General features: G+C 42.3%; 1 protein-coding gene and 1 pseudogene across 4 annotated transcripts in view; one reads left to right on the forward strand and one right to left on the reverse strand.

Moving 5' to 3' along the window:
* Positions 1–25675, reverse strand: part of LATS2 (large tumor suppressor kinase 2) — an 87893-nt gene that overhangs the window by 60457 nt on the left and 1761 nt on the right. The window contains exons 1-2 of one of the 4 annotated variants that reach the window (XM_077158821.1): positions 14831–14955; positions 13564–14112 (exon numbers count right to left, since the gene is read on the reverse strand). In XM_077158821.1, coding sequence (XP_077014936.1) covers positions 13564–13902 — 339 coding nt within the window. In that variant the 5' untranslated portion in view covers positions 13903–14112; positions 14831–14955. Of the gene's footprint in view, positions 1–13563; positions 14113–14416; positions 14710–14757; positions 14956–25675 lie in introns of those variants that run through there. The other 3 variants (XM_077158820.1, XM_077158823.1, XM_077158822.1) reach the window with 3 other exon arrangements.
* On the forward strand, positions 21546–21887 carry LOC143681631 (acylphosphatase-1 pseudogene; annotated as a pseudogene).

Below are 25675 nucleotides of genomic sequence, written 5' to 3' on the forward strand. Positions count from 1 at the left end.
CTCATTACCTCTGGACAGTGGGTTAATGGGTAGTTTTCACTATATGAAAAGTTTCCAAAAAGGGAAATTTCAGCAGTCTGTGCTGGAACAACTCGATGGAGAGGGCCGCGGGGATGCATCACACAAGGGGGACCTGAGTGGGTGGAACAGGCTGGGCTGGGGGGCTGTGCATCCCAGGTGCGGAGAACGGCACGGGCAGAGCTGTGCCGACAAAGTACGCGGCTCGGTGGCAGACGGCGTGTAAAGAGGCAGACCCAAATGGAGCAGGAAGGTTGAACGAACTGTGATGAGGGAAATAACGAAGCTTGACGAGTAAGCAGAGACCAAAATCCAGGTGGAGAGCAGAGTATCTGGAGTGAAAAGACTTAGATTTGAAAGTTACTTCAAGAAAAGAAATAGCAGGTATTGGGGAAAGTACGGAATAATATAAAATTTGTATTAAAAAAGTAATAATTAATATAATTAATGAAGTAGAGACTGGAGCCAAAGACAAATCCACGATAGAGATCTCAACCTTTTTATTAGGAATGACGCCTGGCCTTTGAGAAAAAGAAAAGAAGAAAGAAAGAGTGCACACGTGCCTTCGCACTGTAGAAGAAAGAATTCTGAAACTATGAATTAAACCTGGAAAGGAGTAGGTAGACCGGGCCTCTGCTGACCCGTTTCCCCTTTCTACTGGGGAGCTCAGAAACTATGGCCCAGAAGGGAGAGATGCAAATACAGCAGGCAGGATATCTATCAAGAGCACCCTCTACTGACCGGAGCTTCCTGCTCTATCGTTTGCTGCCTGAAACACCAGAAAAACAGTTGAAACACCAGACAGAAAAGGTGAATGAAGCCACCTGGTGTGGAGGCAGAGGAGGCAGTTGACACCAACACATTATGATTCTTGAGGCATCCTCTAAGTCAGCCCAGTAGGTGGGGGGCACAGAGTCCGACTGGCTCCAGGACACTCGGCCACATCCTTGGCTCTCCCGGATGCCAGATGCTGCTAACCTTACAACTGCTCTTTGCTGAATAAAAGCTTTTGTACACCGATAAAGTTGCTCTAGATTTACACGGGATGTTTACTTATTGGCTGGGGAAATCTTGTCACTGTTAATCGTTGCCTTGTGTACAAAACCACCTTTATTTCTATTGTGTGATGAATAATTCTTCTCATGCCCTATCTCGCCAAATATATATCAAAACCACAAGGGCACACATACCACCAAGTCAGAGCAAATCTTCCAATGACTCGGGGGAGAGTGGACCAGCAAGACCAAGGACAGGAGGACAGCAATTTTACTATGAAGTAAAATATGCCAAAGTAGCCTAAGACCCAGCCACCTGCCATGCCCCAAGTTTCCAAGCACCGCCGATGGGCAGCACTGCGAACCTGCTTATAATGTGCCGGGCACTTTACAAACTTTTTTTCCTGCCCGCAGGAAATTGATGGGGTGGCAGTAATTATTTCCCAACTTTTTTACAAGGAGAGACTTAAGGCTCAGAAGAGAAGGGATCTGCCTGTGGCCACACTGCCCAATGACAGTGGCTTTTTTCCTAACCAAGTGTTGTAGGTTGAACCGTGTCCCACAAAAAGAGAGGTTCAAGTCCTAACCTTCGGCCCTGTGACCTTATTTAGAAATAGGGCATTGAAGATGCAATTAGTTAAGATGAAGTCAAACAGGAAGAGCCTTACAAAGACTGTGGTCCTTGTAAGAAGGAGAGACAGGACAGACAGACAGAGGGAAGAGCTCCATGTGACGACTGAGGTAGAGAATGAAGCCCAAGGGCTGCCAGACACTGCCAGGAGGAGAACAGAAGGGAACAGAGTCTTCTCTACAGACTTCCAAGAAAGCACAGCTTTAACAAAACTGCAATTTCAAGATTCTGGCCTCCAGAACTGTGAGATGATGAATTTCTGTTGTCTTTAGGCCACCAAGTTTGTGGTACTTTATTACAGCAGCCCTAGCAAACTAAGACACCAACATCCACTTTGCCTTTCTTCCTTATGAACATAACAAAAGCCCACTTTTGTTTGGGGCAGGAATGTGCCTTGCTGAGTACCCATTTCCAAGCTGGCCTTATACGCCTGCAACCAAGTACCTAGGTTCTGGCCACGAGACATGGGGGACGCTCCCTGAGAAAGACACGGCTGCCCACCCAGAATGTTGGCTAAACAGGTGCCACCTGGCAAACGTGAAGATGGAAACCACTCGCTGAGGGTGGCAGAGGCGAAAGAGAGGAGGAGCCTGGGTCCCTGAGGGCCCCAGAGAAGCACCACACCAACCTCCAGGCTGTTTTTTTTGCAGGGAATAAATCTGAGTGTATTAAGCCTCCGTAGATGGGGATTTGCTCAGTGGGACTTTTTTTTTTTTTAATTTATTAATTTAAAAAGTAAGAAACAAAATAAAACATACATAATCAGTAATTCACAACATCATCACCTAGTTGCATATTCATCATTTCTTAGAACATTTGCATTAATTCAGAAAAAGAAACAAAAAGACAACAGAAAAGAAATGAAACGAACACAGGAAAGAAAAAAAAAAGATTATACCTATCATATCCCTTACCCCTTGCCTTCATTGATCACTAGCATTTCAAACTAAATTTATTTTAACATTTCTTCCCCCTATTATTTATTTTTATTCCATATGTTCTACTCGTCTGTTGACAAGGTAGATAAAAGGAGCATCAGACACAAGGTTTTCACAACCACACAGTCACATTGTTACAGCTGTATCATTATTCAGTCATCCTCAAGAAACATGGCTACTGGAGCACAGCTCTACATTTTCAGGCAGTTCCCTCCAGGCTCTCCATTACATCTTGAATAACAAGATGATATTTACTTGATGCATAAGAATAACCTCCAGGATAACCTCTCGACTCTGGAATCTCTCAGCCAGCTCAGTTGGACTTTAAATAAAGACATACAAGCCCGCAAGACTCTCACTCCTGGAAATATATGTAGGGCACTTTCTATTTATACTGGACAATACTGGAGGCTGGGGGTAATGGCGAGGATGGGCAGAAGGTGGTACAAAAAGAAGAGCAGTTATGATCCCCAGGAAAGATATCAAGGATACTTATAAACAAACACACACACTGTCTCCCTCAAAAAGTCAATTATGTAAAATTACAAATTGGAAAAATATAATTATGAAGAATATCTCCTAAATACACAACTAAGAAAATAAGGAAATTTAAGATAGGTAAAAACAAATTTAAAAACTGCATAAAATACATTTTACTTTACTCTCCCAAACTATGGATTTCTGATAATTGAATTTTAATACCAAAACGAAGAGAAGCTGGTTAGTGACTATGATAATGGTTGTGGTTTTTTTTTCTCCTCTGTAAATTTGAGACTCATAATAATCCTACTAAAATACTTTTAAAGATGTCTTCATATAGATTATGGCATCGAAGGCATGTCTATTTACTTAGGTTGGATGTGAGAATAAAACTGTTTAAAAATGAACGGAGACAAACAAGTGCTAGAGAAAATCCAGTGAAAGAGATGTACCTATTCACTGTCAGTAGGAAAATGAGAGGTGCAGCCCCTTGGAAGGCAATGTGGCGGTTCCATAGGGGCTAGGGGTGGGTTTGCCATATGATCCTGAATCCTGTTGCTCAGTCGATACCTGTTGCTCAGCCTATACCTGGAAGAACTGAGAATGGGGACAGGAATGGACATTTGCACACTGGTGTGCTCAGTCGATACCTGTTGCTCAGCCTATACCTGGAAGAACTGAGAATGGGGACAGGAATGGACATTTGCACACTGGTGTGCTCAGTCGATACCTGTTGCTCAGCCTATACCTGGAAGAACTGAGAATGGGGACAGGAATGGACATTTGCACACTGGTGTGCTCAGTCGATACCTGTTGCTCAGCCTATACCTGGAAGAACTGAGAATGGGAACAGGAATGGACATTTGCACACTGGTTAGTTTATGGTGGCAGTGTTCCCGATTCACAATGGAAGGAAGTAGCTTAAGGGTACAAGGACTGAGGAATGCGGGGGGAGGGAGGACTGTGATGTACACATACAGTTGTATGTGTACATCACACATACAAACTGATACTGAGTGGCCACAAGAAGGAATGAAGTTGTGAGGCATGAAACTAGGTGAAGGAACCTTAAGGACCATATGTTGAATGAAATGTCAGATACAAAAAGACAAATATTATCTATCATGCCTCACTCATTTGGGCTAATCATAAAAGTGAACCAATGTTGAGTACATGGGTTATAAGATTGGGGTCTATTATAAAGGGTCCTAGATTATAAACTCTTACAGCAGTCACATATATTTAGGAGTTGTGATTGTTATTTCTGAATTCTGATAGACTGAGCTGTCTGTATATAATCTGTTCATTACCAGAAACTTCAGTATTAGATGTATTTATGTGACACCTAAGACTTAGAGCTAGCGCTCTGAAGCTATGAAAATCAGCACTACCCCATAAAGGAACTGTTTAAAAAGTTGAAAAGTGATCAGACTTCCACCAGAGATATGAATGAAGCTGATCTGGATAGGACTGGGGTAGACCAGAATACAGGGTAAAGGATGATCTCAACCATATCTTAAAAGTTCAACTTCTGTGTGAGACTTAAGAGAGAGATGTTAATGTGGTACAAAATTCATATTTTGGGTAGTACATTCCCTAATTTAACTTGTATGATCAGTTTAGTTGAACACCATAAGTACATGGACTCTTGAATAGGGTGTGAGATTTTGTTGGTTTGTCCAGGTTAGTGTGATACCCCGATATATCCCAGAGTATGTAGGCAATGAATTAAGAAGTATTTGCAAACACTTCCCTGTAAATTTCCCTGGCAACGTGGGACAGAAATTCTGGGATGAACCAGGACCCAGCATCATGGGATTGCTAAAGCCTTCTTGACCAGAAGGCGGAAGAGGGAAATGAGACAAAGTTTCAGTGGCTGAGAAATTTCAGACAGAGTCAAGAGGTTATCCTGGAGGTTATTCTTATGCATTATATAAATATTTCTTTTTAGTTTATGATGCATTGGAGTGGCTGGAGGGAAACACCTGAAACTGCAGAGCTGTGAACCAGCCTTGATTCTTGAAATGACTGTATAATGATACAGCTTTTACAATGTGACTATGGGATTGTGAAAACCTTGCATCTGATGCTCCTTTTATCCCGGGTATGGACAGATAAGTAAGAAGCTACAGATGGAAAAATAAATAATAGGGGAGATAAAGGGTAAAATAAATTGAATAGATTGAAATAGTAGTGGTCAGTGCGAGGGAGAGGTAAGGGGTATGGATGCATGAATTTTTTCTTTTTTCTTTTTTCTTTTTATTCCTTTTCCTGCACATGTTCTAAAAATGATTATGATGATGAATACAAAACTTATGTGATGCTATTGTGAGCCACTGATTGTACTCTTTATGGACTGTATGTGTGTGAAGATTTGTCAATAGATACATTTTTTAAAAAGTACTTTTGAAGAGATTACTGTACATGATATTAAAAAAATTCCATCTTGGGTTTTCCCTCCTCTTTACATCCACAAATGGATTGGCAATGACAGAAACCACTTTGAACGGAGCCCCAAAACAGACAGCAGGCAAGCCAGAAGCCTAATAATTCTGTACTACCCATGAGGGTGTTTCAGAGCCCCCGCCCAGGACCCAGTCCACAATCAAGCCCAGTGCAGGGGCTGAAGTCTGCAATCACAATAATTCCCAGTCCTGGATGCACGTTAGTTATAAGCTGGAACACTTTTTAAAAGTACTCACGCAGGGCGTTGTAATGGTGGCTCAGTGGCAGAATCCGCATCTGCCATGCCAGAGACCCGGGTTCAATTCCCAGATCCTGCCCATGTGAAACAAAATACTCACGCGCTCCCCAGCAAAGAGTCCAATCTCTGGTGGGAGTGGGGGAGGTTTGCTTTCAAGCTTTCAGGTAATTCTAAAGTCCAGTTAGGGTTGGAAAACCATGGGGTGGGGGTGGGGAAGGAGGACCAAATAATTACCCCAAAACATTGAAGAATCCCATTTTCAAAGCTACCTGAACAGCAAGCACATGGTAAGGGGCAAAGCACATACTCTATAACAGCCCAAATTAAAATGGTCACTGATCACCTGCCAGGATGACAGCAGTCTAAAGACGGCCCTCAACCCTAAGACTGAAAATTATCTTTTTGGAAGAAAGTACTCACTGCGACATAAAAGACATTAAGTTAATTTTCTTTGTGACACCCAACGTTTTTCACATTACGGTACACATAGAAAACACTGATATTCACATGGCATGTTCGGGTAAAGGGAGAAGGTAGCTCAGAGGGAGAGCCCAGGGACCAGCTACGAGGTCATTTCTAACCCTGGCTGGAAGTTCTGGCTGTGAGCACCACCCAAGCTGCACACCCGACAGCGCTGCCCTGGGTTCTTGTGCTCTTCCTTCTCCCCAAAAGCAGACCTTGCACATTTGCTGCCCTGAACCATCTCCTTTTGTTCCTCTGCCAGGAATGCAGTGCCTGTGCCCATGAAGGATGTGTACTGTCGCAAAGATGAGTCATTTAGAGAGGAAGTATGTATTTGGGGGCTTGATGTACTAGGCTAGATATCCCCTTTTAAGAGGTAAATGGGTCCAGTCTCAGACACTTAGTGAGAAGCCCCTCATGTTATGACATTGTTTTCTGCTACTTAAAACTGGAGAACCATTACCACATTCTTTTTATCATTACACACACCTGCTCCTACAATTAAGAACATCAAACAAATTGTTAAATTGACAAAGTCTATTGTTGTCCGAGTAGCAGTATTAGTAGTAATTTGCACTGTTGGCAGAGTTGGAAGTATAAGTACAATAATTTTAGAAAATAATTTAGGGATATGAATAAAAACTGCAAAAATATTCTTATCATCTGCCTTAGTAATTCCATTTCTAAAATTTATTCTAAGAAAACTAATTCTGATGGAATATCCATAAAGATTTATGTGGAAGCAGGTTCACTTACCAGTTATTTACTATAAATTACAGAACATCAATTTGAAAAACTGAATACACTGCAGACATTAAGAGCCATGCTTTATAAGAATAAATAGTTGAATGAAAATATTTATGATGAAATGTTTTTTCCTTCACACACTCGCCAATGTTGTTGAACTCACAAGTTCCAGATCCTAGAGAGTGGAGAAGAGGGCAAAGCCACTGCCTTCATGGGGTTTATAATCTGAAGGGGAAGGCCGATACCAAACAAAAATACACAATTAAATATTTAAATGCAAATTCTGATAAATGCTCTGAAGGAAAATTAGGGTGACATGAGAGAGAACAGAGGGATCTAATTTAGGCTGGGAGGTCAGCTTTTCTGAATAAATGCCATTAAGAGATGCTTTCTAGGCTGAGTGGGTGTCACCCAGGAGAGGGGCTGGGTGGGATCAGAAAGTCCAAGAAAGTGCAATAAGGCTGGAGGTGCCAGCGCAAGACCTTCAGGGAAAGGAGAGTGCGTGGAGGGTGCGGGGGTGGGCAGGAGTCTTGTAGAGCTGGACACCGTTTCCCAGGTCAAAAGCTTCGCCCCAAGAGTGAGGGGAAAGGTTTCAAGGGAAACGAGAAATGGACGGATGCCAGAGATATTGTGGAGGAGAACTCAGCGGGCTTGGGGATCGAATAGATATGGAAGTAAAAGGGAGGAATGTGCCAAGGGAAAACACGGTCGCAAGACAATATATACAACATGATCCCAATTTTATGCCCCCCAAATTATATGTATATATATGTGTGTGTGTGCACATATATAATATATAAATAACAGACACACACAATTCAAAAATTTGAAAAAAAATTGGCCAGTATTATATAAAAAATGCTAGCAGTGGCTTTATCTGGGCTGACTGACTTACGGGTGGTCTTTATTTTCTTCTTTATATTTTTCTGTATTTCCTAAACTTATACAAAAATAAATATCACTTTAATAATCAGAGGGGGGAACCTGCGGGAGAGGAGACAAGTAACACAGAAAAGTTCGATTTGCCTATTTTTTTGTCAGAGGAATTTTACATCCTACTTTAAAAAAGGATGCAGTTTACAATTAGAGCCAAATTTAATTTGAAAGCCACAAAAAAGAAATTTAAAAAAAAAAAAGAGGGGGAAAAGGCAAGGAACTGCTACACCCAAAAGCCATTGTAATACAATTTCCTGTTACATTACTGACATTCCTAACCTTAAGTGTTACTTTTTTTTCTTCTCTTTCTACAATCTCAGGGCAGCTCCGAGTATTCAGTAACAATGAAAAGTGGTTCCCCTTCCAGAGGAAGAAAGAGGAAATGTCCACATTTTCCTTTTCTTAAAGGTGAAATAATCCTGAGTTGAGATCTTGTCCCCAACACAAAGGAACAGCACTTTGAGGTCACATTTCTCTAGGTTTTTCTCTATTGTTTTCTCGATAATGCATAGTGCTAGAGCTGGAAAAAAAAAACCAAAAAACAGACGTCTGGAAGGAAGAATAGTGTTTCTGTTCTGCAGTCCAGTCCAACAGTTTAGGTGAAGGTTTCTGCCAGGCTTAGGAGATGAAGTCACCTCCGCAAAGCTTATGCTGCCCATCAACCACAGGAGCAGCAAATATTTACTGAGCACACACCATGGCTAAGCAGCATGCGCGGCTTCTGGGCACAGAAACAAACCCACAGGAGCCAGGCCTGTGGACTGGGAACGGTGAATGCCGGGGAAGGCCAGGCAAGAGCCCCGAATCCGCCCACCCAAGGCCCAATGTATCCAGACCCGCTGAGAGTGAGAAATAAATCCTATGTGAGTTTGAACAGGGAGGGGCCGCTCTCACCCACAGGGTGGAATCAGCAAGACCCAGGGCAAGAAAGAATGTGAGTACAGACTCCAAAGAATTGAAACAGGGACTCAAACAGGTCCTAGTACAGCATTTTTCACAGCCGCCATAAGGAAACAATCCAACAGTGGCAGAGGAATCAATAAACAAAATGTGATATATACCCACAATTACTCAGCCACCCAAAGGAATGAAGTTCTGATACGGTTACAATACGGGTGGACATAAAATGCTGAGCGGAAAAGGTCAGCCACAAAAAGACAAACATTGTATGATTTCACTTATATGAAATATCCAGATTAAGTAGGTTCATAGAGGCATAAAACTGATTAGAGGTTACAGGGGCAGGGGGAGGAGAAATGGGGAGTTATCGCTAAATGGGTAAGAGCTTATGTTGAGGGCAATGAAAAGTTTTTGTAAGTGATGGCGGTGATGGTAAACAACACTGTGCATGGAATTAATACAACTGAACTGTACACTTAAAAATGGTTGAAATGGGAAATTTTATATGTTTTAATCACAATTAAAAAAAAAAAAAACGGAATTTGAGTTGAACCATGGCAGATACTAGAATCCAGACAGGTGAAGATGGGAAGACATTACTAGCTGACAAAATTTATGTCATAAAGGTCCCAAGATAAGTATGTGTGATGCTGTATCTTGGAGAACACAAATGCCACCTGCAGAGGCCGAGGTGCAGGCAAGCGGGCGGCTATGGAGGGGGTGGGGGCTGGGCGAGCGCTGGGGGAGAGGAGGGAAGGCCCAGGAAGGTGCTATCCACGCCTATGATTAGAGACACTAACTTTGGTGTAAGAAAATTGGTATCTGTCTACATTTCTCCCTACCCTCATTTCATCAAAGACACGTAAACACACACGATGACATGGGAAAGATTGGATTAGTTCAAGATGGGGGGAAAGTAGAGGTAATGCAGAAATTCTGGACAGGGAAGTACAGACAGGCGAAGCCAGAGTACTGAACAGATTTTAGAGCTGAGCCACACACTTGGCACAGCTCTTCCACACAGCAGATCAGAGCGGGGCAGAGCGGAGGTCAAGATGCAGGCTGTTCCAGGAGAAAAGGCGTACCCGATTTCTCAGGGGAAGCAGAGCAGTTTCTGAAACTTAAATCTGAGACTTCTCACAGGAGTCTTCCTCTAGAGGACACAAAGGGATAAAGTGCTTTTCTACTCCAAGGGTTTCAGCACTGATGCTGGCAGCACCTGGGGGCGACCCAATCAGAATCTGTCATCTACAAGTGCACTAAGCATCGAGATGCACCAAGGTGCGGGGAACCTGCCAACAACGCACGCTACACCCACCAGCAGGGAGCCCACACCTGCTCCCTGGCGTCCTCAATGAGCCCGCAGATGCCAACCACAATTCAGAGCGCCAAGACACAGATACCGGTTACTCACATCAGACTGCTTCAAAATCAAATTAGTGGTGGCTAAAATTTGCCAGGGGGAGGATGTTTGTAAAAAATTGGAACACTGATACAAAATGGTGCAGCCACACATGTGGCCTCTCCTCTCTCAGCAACACGACAAGCAAACTCACTGCCCTCCCCCTCTCTACGTGGGACATGACTCCCAGGGGTGTGGACCTTCCTGGCAACGTGGGACAGAAATCCTACAATGAGCTGAGACTCAGCATCAAGGGATTGAGAAAACCGTCTCGACTGAAAAGGGGAAGAGAAATGAGACAAAATAAAGTGTCAATGGCTGAGAGATTCCAAACAGAGTCGAGAGATTATCCTGGAGGTTATTCTTACGCAGGATATAGATATCACCTTTTTAGTTAAGGCATAATGGAGAGGCTGGAAGGAACTGCCTGAAAATGTAGAGCTGTGCTCCAGTAGCCATGTTTCTTGAAGATGATTGTATAGTGACACAGCTTTCACAATGTGACTGTGTGATTGTGAAAACCTGTGTCTCATGCTCCTTTTATCTACCTTGTCAACAGACGAGTAGAACATATGGAATAAAAATAAATAATAGGGGGAACAAATGTTAAAATAAATTTAGTAGATTGAAATGCTAGCAATCAATGAAAGGGAGGGGTAAGGGGTATGGTATGGATGAATTTTTTTCTGTTGTCTTTTTATTTCTTTTTCTGAATTGATGCAAATGTTCTAAGAAATGATCACGATGATGAATATGCAACTATGATGATATTGTGAATTACTGATTATACATGTAGAACGGTATGATCATAAGAATGTTTGCGTTTGTTGTGATATTTTCAAAAAAATTTAAAAATTAATTTAAAAAATTTTAATTAAAAATACATCCTCCTCAAATGATTACATGGATGTGTTCAACATGTGAAAATTCACTGAACTGTCCAATGCAGAAATGACCTTTCTGCATGTCAGTTATGCTTTCATAAAAAGTTTAAAAGGAAACACCCGTTTACAAACACACAAGTAAATATTTTCAGTGAGTCTAAGTCCAAGCAAAATGGAAGAAATTAATACATGCGTATGAACAAATAATAAATAAAATACCACTACCAAGTACCTATAAGACTTTGGAAAAACTGCAATTTATTGCCATTCTGGTAAGTAAAGGGGTTAAAGTTGTCACTTAAAATACAAGACCAAACTGAGTCTAAATTAACAGGTGTCACCTGGGAGACAAAGGGAAAAAACCTGCAACAATAGGAATTCTCTTTACCGATTATATTGGAATTTTTTTTTTTTTTAACATGGGCAGGCACCGGGAATCGAACCCGGGTCCTCTGGCATGGCAGGCAAGCGTTCTTGCCTGCTGAGCCACCGTGGCCCGCCCTATTGGAATTTTAATAATCAGCTTTACCCAATAGATACACAGGCAAATCTTGAGGTAAAGGTCAAACTTTTTCCCTCACATTATTTGGGTTCACATAATGACTTTTCTACCAGAATTCTCTCAAAGCAAGTTGGATAGTAAGAGCGAAGGTGCATCTGTTTTAAGTTATAAAGGAACACTATGTGCCAAACTGAATTATTTCAGGGGCATTAAATATGGTAAGCGAAGCCCTTTCTGCCGCCAATTACCATAAATTAAATGTTGATGGGAACTTTATTGGTGTCAAGATGCTTAATTTTACTCTATTTGTATTTTACTGTATTAGAAACCGCACCAGCTTCATTATTTCCCGCACTGTAATTATCACTAATGGATTTTACCATAATGAGATTCCACCTGTATTTTGGATTATTTGCTTGAGTTGTTTCTTTTCATCACAGCTGAAACACAACTGCAAAGAACCCCCGAGCTCTGATTACCTCTTTTGTTTGCAAGTGATTTACAGGGGAAGATTTTAAGCTCTGCTGTTGGCCTGGACGTCCCTCCTCAATATCATTCCAGTATTTCCCCAGGACTGCTCCTTCCCTGCTTTCAAAACCATCAAGCTCTGTTTGTTAGGGGATAGCACTTGGCAGCACATTTAGCTTCATATTTTCACAATGAGCAAGGTCAGGCCTTAGCTGTCAGCTTCTACTGCTAAAACACTCCGCACCACATTATTCATGAGCCGATGCTTTGTAAAACCAACTCTTCACACAACAATGCCTGCTATACACAAATTAATCCCAGTGTATCCCAAAGTGTCAAGGAAGCCCCCTACAAAATAACAGGATTAGTTTTGCAAACACATTATATCATCTAAGAAATGTAAATTCTCTAGTCGAGTTCTATGGTAATAAAATACAAGAGGATTGAGGCTGCTTTTGTCAGCCCTTTACTGGGACAGTGATACCAGCAGGTATGTAATTAGGTTATTCCAAAGAAACAAAAACTACTCAGGCCATTCCAATATGCCTGGAGAAGGTCTCATTTTCCAAGGCAGTAAAAGTACCTAGCTTACTTCCATTTTCATGCGACTGTGATTTTTAAAATGACAGGTGTTAAAACAGTGGCTTTCAGAAGTCATTTCACAAGGCAATTATATCTTCACAGGTTACACTTTACTAATTACATTTTTACCTAACTGGACGCTAGTTTCAGCTCATATAGTCCTGCCCCTCAACTTGGATTAGATTTAGGTAAGCCAATGGTTAAGGGGTCACCAATGTATAGCTATAAAGTGTGTATTTACGTAAAATGATGTCTGAAGCAACTGAGAAGTTAAGACTGCACTGCCACCATTTGGATGATGATTTTTCAAGCTTTTTCTTTTGTAGTCCTTCTCATCCCCCTAAAAAGGGTATATCTCCAGTAACAGCACCACAGCTACTGTCTTTTTTTTAATTTGGGGGGTTGGGGGGTGGGGTGCATGGGCCAGGAATCCAACCTGAGTCTCCCTCATGGCAGGCAAGTATTCTACCACTGAACCACCCACGCACCCACAGCTACTGTTCCTTAAAAGAGAAACAGTAGTCAGAAGGTAGTCAATCTGTGTTAGTATAAAAATTGCAAAAACCGAAAACAAAATGAGGAAGCCAGTCTCTTCCCTATGACAGCTCAGAATAACCCCAAAAGTCCTCTTCTTCACAAGAACAGGTCAGAAAACACACATGGTACAATTTCAGGAGAGTTCAGAAGCTTCTGAATCTTGTCTGGAGAGGAAAAGCAGTTAAGAAGACCCTTTTATAGAGAAGGCAGAAAACTATTTAATGACACATTAAAGGGGCCTTGAGTTTTTAACATAGAAACACTTCCATGGGTAGTAACTAATTCAAAATTCTCAAATGCTGCCAAAGCAACTTGGGCTGCTTCAACTGTACTCAATAAGCAGCCCACAGGAAGCCCCGAGGGAGGTTTATACCCACCTGGTCACATCCTGCATTCACCAGTTCCTGCAGCATCTGTCGGTTTACTTCTGCAGCTGCGGAAGGGCCCGACTCATTAGCAAAAGGCAACAGAGAGTATCGGATTTCCCTCAGAGCTTTCTGATAAGGTCCAAACTTTGGGGTGGCTCTCAGCAGCTGCTGCCTGGTGGCATCCTTGCCCCCCAAGACTTTGGTCTCCAGGGAAGCATCACTATTTGGTCCCACGGGTAAGCCCTGCACCGAAGACTTGGACGGCTGCTTTAACCCTTCGCGAATCTCCTGCAACCGCTGCCTGCTATTTCCAGAATATGTTGTGGCAGGAAAAGTCTTTGGCCTCATTGTTAGTCCAGTTTCTTTTTACCATAAATATAATCTTCTTTATGTTTTATATTAATATTAAAAAAAAAACTGTCAACAGTATCAGTTAGTTGTAAACATACTTTCAAAACAACTTCCTTTTGAAAATCTTCTTTCCTTCAATTTTCAGAGCTCCTACAAAGAACCTGAAATTTTCCAGAGTCTTCATTTTGAAAATCATCACCACGCTATCTGAAAAAGAAAATAAATGGGAGAAAAATGTTCACTTGTGGTTTCCATGTAATGTTCATAACACTTTGCAGAAATGGACTGTGATCTTGGAAATATTCCACTTGGAAAGACTGAGAAAGAACATATCCCCTCTCAGAAATGACCAAAATATTGTTCAGGGATGATCAGAGTGCATGACGAGAGAGCCTCTAAGATGTTTCTCGTCACATGTAATCAGTAATAAAGTAAATCTCCAAAAGCTGATGTTGGCTTATAGATATTCAACCCTAGGCAAGAATAGCAGTACAGAAAATTGATACAGTACTGAAAATTGATATAGCTCCTTTAAAATGCTCCATTATAATTTCATTTTGAAATCCATTACGTGAGTATTTAGGGCTAAATCTTCTTTGTAGGGTCTTGGATTTCTGGTTTGCTCCTGCTAACCGCTCTCAATTCCCAAACCACACCATGGTCCCTCACCCCCGTGGCTTTGCTGACCCACTGGAAGTTGATGGGGTCCTTCCATATCTTTGGAAATAACTCTTTATAAAGCCCTCCCAGTTTTCCTGAAAGATATCACAAAACTTGTTACATTAAAGGTGTGTAATCCCAAACTAATGCATTATAAGGCTTTGAAAGTAACTACTTCCTTGATTTTCTTACAAGGTGGTCATGTCTTATTAGCATTTCCACCCTAATGCCAAAAAACGTGCATCTTTCTTGTAGAAATGGATACCTATACAGGAGGAGACTGATGGAGCACGTGGGTGCTTTCTTTCTCATGGTACATTATGACCACGCTGAGGGCAAGTGGCCCCATCAATACATGCTATACTCTAGATCATCCACTATTGTGACATGGAAATGACCTCATCATATAGAACTAGATGTCACAAAGGCACTTTTCAGTAGTGGAATATACCCACCCCCTTCCTTAATTCAACTTAATACACCCGTCATTCATTCATAAAACAAACTGAAGCCCAAATCCTGACACTGCTGTGAGTGGCCAGCTTTACGGGTGGCCATGCCCACTAGAGTCCCTGACCGGCCACGCGACCTTAGAGAAGTAACTTCACTTCCCTCACCCCAGTGCCCTCTTATCTGTAAAATGGAGACAAGCTTTGGCCATATGGTGGTGATAAAGCATCGAGTAAGACCACGTTTGCGTGGGCTCAACGCTCCTTGGGACAAAGGTAAATTCTCGGCAAACTGTGGCTGCTGTTATTACTCGTCATTATTACCTATAGAATTAGTCATCCTCACGTGGGCACTGATTCCCACTGCTGGTAAAGGCAAAGCTCCCGGCTTTCCTGCCTCCATTCCCTTCCCTCTCCCTCACCACTCCCTTTCACCCCACAGAACTCAATGAACAGACGTTTAAATAGAATAACTCTGAGTTTTAATGAAGAAAAAGTCATCCAAAAAAGAGCAACCTTTAAAGGGGATCTGCCACTTTAGGACTTAGGTAAGGTGTTTTCCAACTGTAAACTGGAACTCTGGTTCACAGCCTTTTCTTTCATGGAGAAAAAAGAAATCATAGCCAATATTTATTGAATACTTACTACGTGACAGGATTTGTTCTAAAAATTTTACATGAACGAACTCCAAGTATATTATATAACCACAAACAACAGTAAATACTAAGGAATGACTTTAAATTACCATTCTTTTTGTAGAGAGGTGAGGAGGAGGTCTTTAAGAGTTTTAACTACCCCTTTTCTCAAGACAGCTAAGAGAGAAGATTATACTAAGATTAAATACATTTTTAAACATGAAATTTGTACTTTGACATACATATCTTAAAGTCACTGAAATGACTGTTTTTAAGACTATGCAGATAATGTAACTAGTAAATCCAGGGACAGCTGAGATTCCCTTGGCCTTCTTGGCGGTGGGCCAGAAGCCCAGGGGCTCTGTTTAATTGGTGTAAAATGGAGCATATTGCAGCCACTCTCATTTTCAGTGACTTCGTGGTCTAAGCATCTGTTTTGAAATACCTAACTTTCTAAAACCATAAGTTTCCATTCCAGCAAAAAAAAAAACAAAAAAACTGAGAGATTCTCAAGGAGCTGCCAAGCACGTATGGACAATCCTAGAAGCAATTCAGCATGTCTGGGAACAGGCAGAGGAGGTATTTCTTTTCCTATAAGAATTCATACAAATCACTTGGTTTCCAATCTTTGATTTTCTCCCCTTTCTTTGAAAACCATAATTAGACATACTGCTTGTACAACAAATAACCCATGCAGGGTGGGGCCTGCAGATAGGTCAAAATGTATTCATCCCTCATCTGTCACACATTCACGCACCCTCCTACCCATCCATCAAACTGCTACCCACCATCCATCCAGGAACCCCCCACCCCATCTGCCCATCCACCTGCCTACCTGAAAACACTGATCAAATGCCCATGACATCTCATTTGCTGCCAAATGAAGGAGACAAAATGCTGCCTTCTGCAAGTTTACAGTCAAGTGAAAGGGGATGGTAAGACAGGCAAAGTAAAAGAGATGTCCAAGAACAGAGGAAAGAAAAAAACATCTAATAGTTGGGAGAATAAAAGAAAAAGTTGGGAAATGCTTCAGTGCGGATAACTGCTAAATCTGAGTGTTGGGAAGAATGCCATTCCAGTCAGAGGGAACAGCATATGCAAAGGAATAAGGAAGGTGAGAACCTGCAGGTTCCACCTGCCCTATTTAGGAAATGTGGGGGTGGACAGGGGTTCAATTTGGAAGGGTCTTCAAGCCCATGCCGAGAGTCTGGACTCAGTGTAGAAGGTGGGGAACCACTGCCCAACGTGAAACTAAGGAGTTACATGGCCTTCAACCACATTTTAGGAAGCGGGGTCTAGAGGTCGCCTGGAAGATGGGTTGGAAGGGACAGCTGCAGCTCACCCGGCAGAAGGACGACAGCCTGGATGAACAGCAGCAACCCAGAGAAGGAGGGGACAGGTCTCAGGAGCTAGCCACGCCCTGGCCAGAGCCTGTGCGTATGGACAACGGGGTAGCCACAGGGGCATAAGGGACATTTACAGTGCCAGAGGCCTGTTGGTTTCTCCATGAAGCACAGCAGTTAGGTCAGCTGAAACCTGGAAGGAGCAGTAAAAGTTTTTGTAGGAAACAAAGGTGGGGAATCTTTATTTAAGATTAAACATTTTTTTTAAAAGCATAAATTATAAAAGATTGATAAATACTGGCAAAGAGAACACAGCTTTGCAGCAGCTTCCAGATCAAGGAGCACACTATTACAACACCTAAACACCCCTTTCCCCATCCACTCATCATGACTTCTAAACCAAGGATTAGTTTGAACAGGTTCTGAATTTGATATATGTGAGATTGCAGTCTGTGTGCAATTTGTGTCTACTCTATTTGTCCAATATTGTTTGGTTGTTCATCCACATGGTGTGTAGTGGAGGTGCCGTTTTTCAGTGGGAGTGATGAATGGCATCCCATTGTATGAATGTACTGAGCTTACTGCGCCATTCTAGCACGGGTGGACACTTGGACTGTTACCAGCTTGGGGCTATGACAAATGGTGCTGGTGCCAGGATAACGGGATGCTCAAGTGGCCTCCAGTCCTCAAATGGGGAAGAGCCAAGGAATGGTTCCCCCCAAGACTTGACTTCCCCAACCACAGGGAGGGCCTGTGGTGCCTTTGTGAGAATTATACTGCCTCAAGTAAATTTTATCAATACTATGTTATTGAACAACATGAATTCCTGGGGGAATTTTCTAGAGCCCCATGGGCGGCACTGGCCCATTCAAAGAACACCCTGACACCACAACATACCACATCCATCTCTCTCTCTCTTACACACACACACACAAGTCTGGAATTGAACGAAGAGGAGAAAGTGGACCAATGCGGCCTAAGAGAGATAGGAATGGCCTCAGCGCACATCACAAAAGTGCAGTGTGGTCCCACATGCTCTCCAGATACACGCCTGACCACAAAAGCCCATGAGGCTTATTAGAAAGCAGTGCCCACTGCTGCCCAGGTCTTCTGGGAGTGGCTTGGAGTCTCCACATATGCTGTGCATGCTCGCACACAAGATCGCCTCTCACATGGAGGTCCTTGAGCAGTGCACAACCTAAATGCCCCACAAGGGCAGCGCTGAGACCAGGTCCTATGGATGCCGAAAGTCAGCCTCTGACTTCAAGCAGTTCCCAGTTCTGGATGGAGGGGCAGATGAGAAAATCCATTATTTAAATAAAATATATAATATGTATAAAGAATTACGGACACTCCCCCCCCACCAAAAAAAAAAATTCCAAACTAGGCAGGGTAGGGAGGGGAAGACAACTAGAGGGATGAGTTGGAGATATCCAAGGAAAAAGGAGTGCTTGAGAAGTAGGGAATTTCAGGCAGATGAAACAGCAAAGGCACTGGGGCAGGAGGGAGAACAGGAGGGTCCTTACGGTTAGATTGAGAAAGTTGAGTGAAGAACCTGCTGGGGTCAGGTCATGGTCCCAGTGACTATGCAACACACTCCATTCTAAGCCTTTTGTGTTATCTCACCTACTGCTTATAACAACTCTGATGAGGCATGCTTATATGTCTTCACCTTCCAGATGAAGAGCTCAGGCACAAGGTTGAGTGATTTGCCCATGGCACCAGTGCATGGCTGTGCTGGGAAGGTGCACACTAAGGAGGGAGCCCGCTCATGAAAGATCCTGTGTGCCAAGAAGCATTCCCAACAGCGATGGGGACCTGCCAGGGTTTGTATTCACACTCTCACAAACATATACTGCAAGTAGCTCTATGCTGGACACAGGATAGGCCACGGTGAACAAGCTAAAGCGTTCAATTTGGGTGGGATCCAGGCAAACAGTCCAGCAGCCACACACCCAACAGCATGCATGCCAGACAGGGTGAGGAGCATGCTAATGGGGCTGGAGTTGGGGGGCAGTAGGGGAGGCTGAACTTTAAGGAGTACTTTAAGGAAGTACCAGGAGAAGAGGCGAGAGGACACCCAATGCGGGCAGCATAAGCCAAGAAGTCAGGGAGCACACCGGATCCCAGCGGGCACAGGGAGGCCAGGGCCCAAGGGGAACAGGGCCTGCTGCAGGGGACGTGGAGCCACTAGAGGGTCTCGAGCGGACGAGTGCTATGCTCCGAGCTGAAATTTCAGGAAGGTAGTGGGCTGTAATATGCCAGGAGGATGGCGAATGGGGGACATAGGGCTACAGAACACCAACCTGGGCTCAGTGAGAAGGTGGGTGCCATGGTTCAGGCCTGAGACAATGGGGTCTTCCCCCCTTTCAATGGGTAAGAAGTTGCAGGGTGGAGAGAAATGGGCAGACGTAATGGGGCTGGAGAGGCAGAACCCACAGGATTTGGTGATGTTGGCTTGACAGAGGATGCCTACATTGTCTGGTTGGGAAAAAGAAGCCGACGGTGGTGCCTTTCTCTGGACCAGGGAACCATGACCAGTGACCACTGGGGGCCGTCCAGAACGGGGCCTCAGCAGAGGGTGGAGAAAGAACAAGCACTGGAGGAATGCACAGGGATGGAGGAATTGCCACTCAGCAGCTGGAGATAGAAAGGCTGGGCCAGGTAGCACGGTGCAACCTGGGCCTATTACTCCACCACTCTGACCTTCATCTCCCCCTCTGTGGCAAGGGTCTAAACCCTTGCTCTGACTAATTGACAGGCTGCTCTGAGGAGCACAGAGTGTACGAAAACACTCTGGTCAATTATTATAATTATTAAGAATGTGGAATACAGGAGACAACAAAAAAGCTTGCTTAGGCCACTATCAGACTTACTGTCTGAAGATGCGTACAACCCCATCACTGTCTGCCAGCCACACACGTTCCATTCTCCCATGTGGGAATTCAATTCTTCCTTGCCTCTTGCAAGCTTCTGGTGGTATGCTGGCAATCCTTGGTCTCCAATCTCTGCCTCAGCTATCACCTGGTATACCTCCCTTCTTATAAAGACCCCACTCCTATTGGATTCAGGCCCATCCTACTGCGGTTTGGGCCTCAACTTAACTGATATCATCTCCAAGATTCTATTTCCAAATAGGGTCACACTCATGGGGGTGGGGATGGGGGATGGGGTTAAGACACAGACATTGTCTTTCTGGAAGTCACAATCCATAACAAAAAGTTTCTGAGTGAAGTGCATACACAACTATTATAAGAGGCCACATAACTGCTCACACCAAGCTAACCAGTGCTTGGAAGTGGTTCCTTTTCTAAACACAGCTGCACAAATCAAAAGACTGGACCCTAGACCCATGGGTACTGATGGCAGGGCAAAGTCCCCTCGCCGAAGAGAGAATTTCACAACACATCCCCCGCCAATCCCACTGACAAGCTCCAGGGCCAAGACAAGGGTAGCACAGGGCAATGTCTGCAGAGCTGTGTTCCCGGAAACGTGGGGTTTTGCAGCAGAGTGTGTAAGCACCAGTGTGCTTAAAAGTCACCCAGGGCCTGGAGGGATCACACCTGTCCATGCTGTCTGCATTCAAGCAGGAACTAAGTAATGCTAAGTGGGTGTGCTCTTCAACAGAATCCAGATCAGAATTCCTGGACTCTGTTTAGTTCTCCACATTTTATGATAAAAACTTCAAACATATCAAAAAAGTTAAAAGAGTAGTTCAGTGGTTAGAATGCCTGCCTTTCATGCGGGAGACCCAGGTTTGATTCCCGGACCCACCCTCCAAAAAAGAATTATGCGGTGATACTCTATAAACTGCTACTCAGTCTTCTTCTGGAAGTTTTCTTTAGCATGGCGGGAGTAAGATACCACACACTGTTTGGATTTTCTTTCCTCCTTTCACCATAGTCTTGTGGGAAGCACTGGTCCTAGGAATACCTGGGTGATTTCCTCATCTTTTTATCTGAATATTTAATAATATCATCTATTGGAAAATTGTGTTCTTGACTGAATAATTTGGAAGGGATCAGGTGTTCTTTCATTTTCATTAAAGAATAAAAGTATCATTTCAGCTTGAAACCTTGTACTTTAAAATTTACTCTGAAAACAGTGGATTTCATGGCCGAATTATAAACTTCTGAAAGAATTTATCATGAAGATATTTATCAGTAAAATTAAGATAATGGCGAGAAATGAGCTACATTAACCTACTCCTATGTTATTTTAACAATACTGAACATACAGAAATTTTTCTTTCATCAAGAATTTTAAAAATGTGACCCAAAGGTCTTCAGATATGGAATTTTAAAAATGTGAATACTGAGCAAAGTAAATCTATTTCTGGAAATTTCTTTGGCATCACCAGTGTTCGCATACTTTAAGAGAAACTACAAGACACCAGAATTTTGAAATTGTACACAACTCACAAAACAAAAACAACTCGCTTTCAGATCTGGACCTGAGATGCCCACTAATTCCCATGCTTAGTGTAGGTGGCTCCTATAAAAATTAGGTGAGAAATCAGGAGGGTGATCCCAGGACTTGGCCAGAGGGCATGTCTGGCAGTTCCCTAAAATGTTACTTGAAGGGGATTCTGATGTCCGCGTGGAAGCCAGATTTCAACATGGCAGAAGGGGACACCTTAATATCCGTGGATTATGAAAGTTTTGGAAAAGTGTAATAAGTGTTTCTCCCCAAGTACACTCAGCCTCAGGGTAAAAAGCTGGGATTGGTGGCAGACCACAGTTCAAGGATACCTACCTGCAATGTCCTGCCCCCAAGGTGTGTCATATGCAGGAATGGCTTCAGACAAAACCAAAGCACACAGGGACAGAGCAAACTTCAACAATGAAAAAGTCACTGTAAAACTGGGTTACTCAGATTTCCAAACTGTAAAATAATGGCCTTAATTTAAATTTTCTAAGAAACTCAGTAGTTCGTTTTTCATTGTTAACAGAGATAAAACTATTCTGTACTCAATATTAGAATGTCAATAAGTTACCTTAGAATCAGATATTTGAATGTTTCTGCATAGTACATCTATGATGGAAGAATTATAACTATACACATCATTCTAATAAGTAAAATTAGAATCTTAAAAAAAAAAAAAGAACTTAATGTGAGAGCAATATTTCAAAAGCATCCCTTAATTTGGTCCTACAATTCCAATCCTCAATCCAATCCTGGAAAATGTCATCAGATGTTCAAGAATTTTTATTCTAATTTCTCAACTGCCCTCACAAACTCACACTGGCTGCCAAGCACACAGCAAGCCACTGGGCCGGGAAATAGCCAAATCGGTGCCTCACGACACACGTCGGCATTTCTTAAGACAGAATTCATGGACCTAAAATTCCAATTATTTAAATCATATCCCTATCGTAATGAACTACAAAGCTGAAACTAAAGCAGGCAGATGGGCCGGGACGCCAGCCAGATGCTCAATGTCGGAATGAAACCACCAGGCCGATGAACCACTCTGGTTCTGTCCAGACTGGAGGCTAGAAGAGGGGCCGCCCCTCCTCCTAATGAGGAGCTTGGAGGAAATCAATCATTCCTCTAGGGATCCGGGAAAGCACACTTTGTAAGAAATCTCACTCTCTAAAAAATGGTGTCATCACAAGATTTCAGCATGTCTAGAAGAGTCACACGTCTGCCCAATACAATGCAGGACATGATGAGATTTCACCAAGTAGAACAAGACCTCACCTCTAACTATGCGCACAGTCCAGGGGCAAACAAAGCAGCACATTCTCCATCAGACAGCTCTGTATATAACACTGGTATGCAAATGTGAATACTGGGGTAAAAAAAAGAAGTCACATTAGTTTGCACTCAGGATACCCAAATGGAGTAACCGTGAAATAAATGCATTTATTATCAGTTCTTCCAGTCCTTCTAGTGAAAAAACAAAACCGTGAGCAACTGAACAGGGAGCGTCTCCTTATATCCAATTCCATACCCCAGCGAGAGCTATCAGGCTTTAAGAAAGCCCTTCTTCCTCTGTACCCCCTCCCGTATCAACCTACACCCCTAGAAGGGAGAATAACCCCTCAGCCCACGTGAGACTCGCTGCAATTAACAGAGTAATGCTGCGGCTATGTAAAGCACCCCAACGCACATGTCTGCGTCTATGGAAGAGCGAAATTCTTCGGGGAAGTATCCATATTGTTTAGAGAAAGCTTCCTACAGAAAGGAAAGTTTCACCAAAATTGGAAAGGCTGAAGGGCTATGATTTGAGGGAGGAAGTGTGAAGCTATTCTTGGAGTCGGGGACTTCCTGTGAAAAGGCTTAAATTTAGGAAAGAGGGAGATGACCAGTCGTGCAACACTGGGGAGGGGCTGGTACCGTCTGGGTAAATATCCTGGAAAAACAGAAGGGAAACTGATGAGATAGGACAGAGTTAATTAGTAATGAAACCTACTGGTCCTTAGCATTCCCACTCAAGATAATTGCCTAGAGGCAGTGAGGCCCAATCTTCCAAATACAAGCCCACTCCACTCCATTTACAAACCTTAAATGATATTAAATGAAAGAAGCCAGTCTGAAACAAAGTTGCAAACTGTATGATTCCAACTGCATGACTTCTGGAAAAGGCAAAACTAGAAAGAGAGTAAAAAGATCAAGCGGTTGCCAGGGGCTCATGGCGGAGAAGGAGAGGATTGAACAGGTGGAGCACAGAGCATTTTTAGGCAAGTGAAACTTCTGTGTGATACTGGACACTACACATTTGTCAAGACCCATAGGACTACACAACAACCAGTGTTCCCTAAAGAAGACCATGGACATTAGTTAATTATAATAATGCATTAATCATGTATTAATAGCGGTTCATCAATTGTAACAATACACCACATTATTGCAAGATATTAATAGGTTAGAAACCGGGTGGGGGGTAGTTTATGGGCACTCTACGTTCTGCACAAGATTTTTATAAACCTAAAATTGCTCTAAAAATAATAAACTTTAAAATACAAATCACATTTTTAAGAAGATCCTTCACAACTTAACTTATTTAGGAGCTAAGGATTGTGCATTATGACACAATATCATAACAATCAGTGTTAATAAATACAAACCACTGCTACAAAATTTAAGGTTTTGCATTTTTCCTCCAGAGAAACTCCTACGTATTACATAACATATAAACAGTACTAACAGTATTCACTCAATAACTGAAGAAAAAAAAAAAAAGACAACACAACTTAGTTGGCATGTTCTAGATGGTAACCAATAAACAGTGAATAGCAAACATCAAGCAATGTCAAATTGGCATCTTAAGGTTATCATCATACCCAATATCTTTATTTTCGACATTATCTTTAAGTTGATGCTTTCAAAATGAAACTTGGTTATTTATAAATAAAATAACATTAGCCTTAAAAGCACGGGATAGAACTAACACAATGAAACAAGCAGCCCACCTTCACAAACTCCCAGAGATACCTTTCAGAGTACTCTATGTAAATGAAGCCATTAGAGAGGGCACATTTACATTACACAATGGAGATGGTGCCCCCTGGAGGAGTGCAATTTGGAGGCCCAGTTCCATCCAGACAGTTACTAAACAATTGGCTTTTTAAAAAGGAAGGAGATTCAGAGAATTTTTCCAGCTGGAAATCAGTCGCTTTAGGAATTATCAAGCCCATTTATTTAGTCAGGACAAAGCAAATGCACTGAAATTTATCTTTCAAACTGTTCAAGCCCACTCTTTTTTTAAAAAGGTCATTTAGGAATATTCAAAAATTTGACACTATTACAATGGTGAAAAAATAAAAAAGAAGCCTCTCAAAAATTGTGTTCGACTGGTTTTCTAATATAAAACAGAATCCCAACCACTACCCCAAAGCGTCCCCAAATCTTACTTGACTTCCTGTGGGTTTATGGTGAATTTATCAGCTTACTTACCCCTCCATGGGATTTAGGAGCCCTGAGCTGGCTATTTACAACACAGCATTTAAAATAACAAGGCATCCTCTTATAAAAGCATTCCCCGCCTACCAAAGGAAAATCCCTCCCACCAACCTTGTGATTTGCTGAGAAATATGTACAGCTCCAATTTACACTTAACCCAGAACTATTTCAAACTAAATGGAAAAAGTTTTTTTCCAGTTCTAAAATTCTATGGCTCTAGTAATTCCTCTTAATAATTTTGCATGACAGCCTTCACGCAGACACTTTTTTTAACTGCTTGACATTTTGAGATTTATTAAATGTCCAGCAATTTAATTTCAAAGGAATGCTGATGTGTTCATTAAACAGTATATACCTCAGACAAAATGTTATGAGAGGCTGAATAACTTGGTGTCTTGTTAATTATAGTTCATCTAAAACAGGCCTTATTAACAGTTTCAGCATTCTTATTTTGGAAGATTTGTCTATTATTACCTTACTACAACAGTCGTTAAAGTTAAAGAAAAAACTTATAAAATGCAAAGTAGCTTAGCCTTCTGATTTAGTTACCCCCGAATAGTGATCCATCATGCAGGGAACTTAAGCCAAGAATAAACAGAAAACAGTTAAAAGAGCAAGATCTATTCAGTACAAACTTCCTAATAAGCCACGAGTTATCTTCTCCATTACTAAAGGATGGCCCTCACATGTACTAAATTAATATTTTAACCAGAATATCTGTACCAGAATCACACACATTTTGTGGCTTTTCATTGAAATCTCAGTATATACAAGT

Source organism: Tamandua tetradactyla, chromosome 4 (genome assembly GCF_023851605.1).
Source record: "Tamandua tetradactyla isolate mTamTet1 chromosome 4, mTamTet1.pri, whole genome shotgun sequence".
In the NCBI taxonomy this organism is placed as follows: Eukaryota; Metazoa; Chordata; class Mammalia; order Pilosa; family Myrmecophagidae; genus Tamandua; species Tamandua tetradactyla.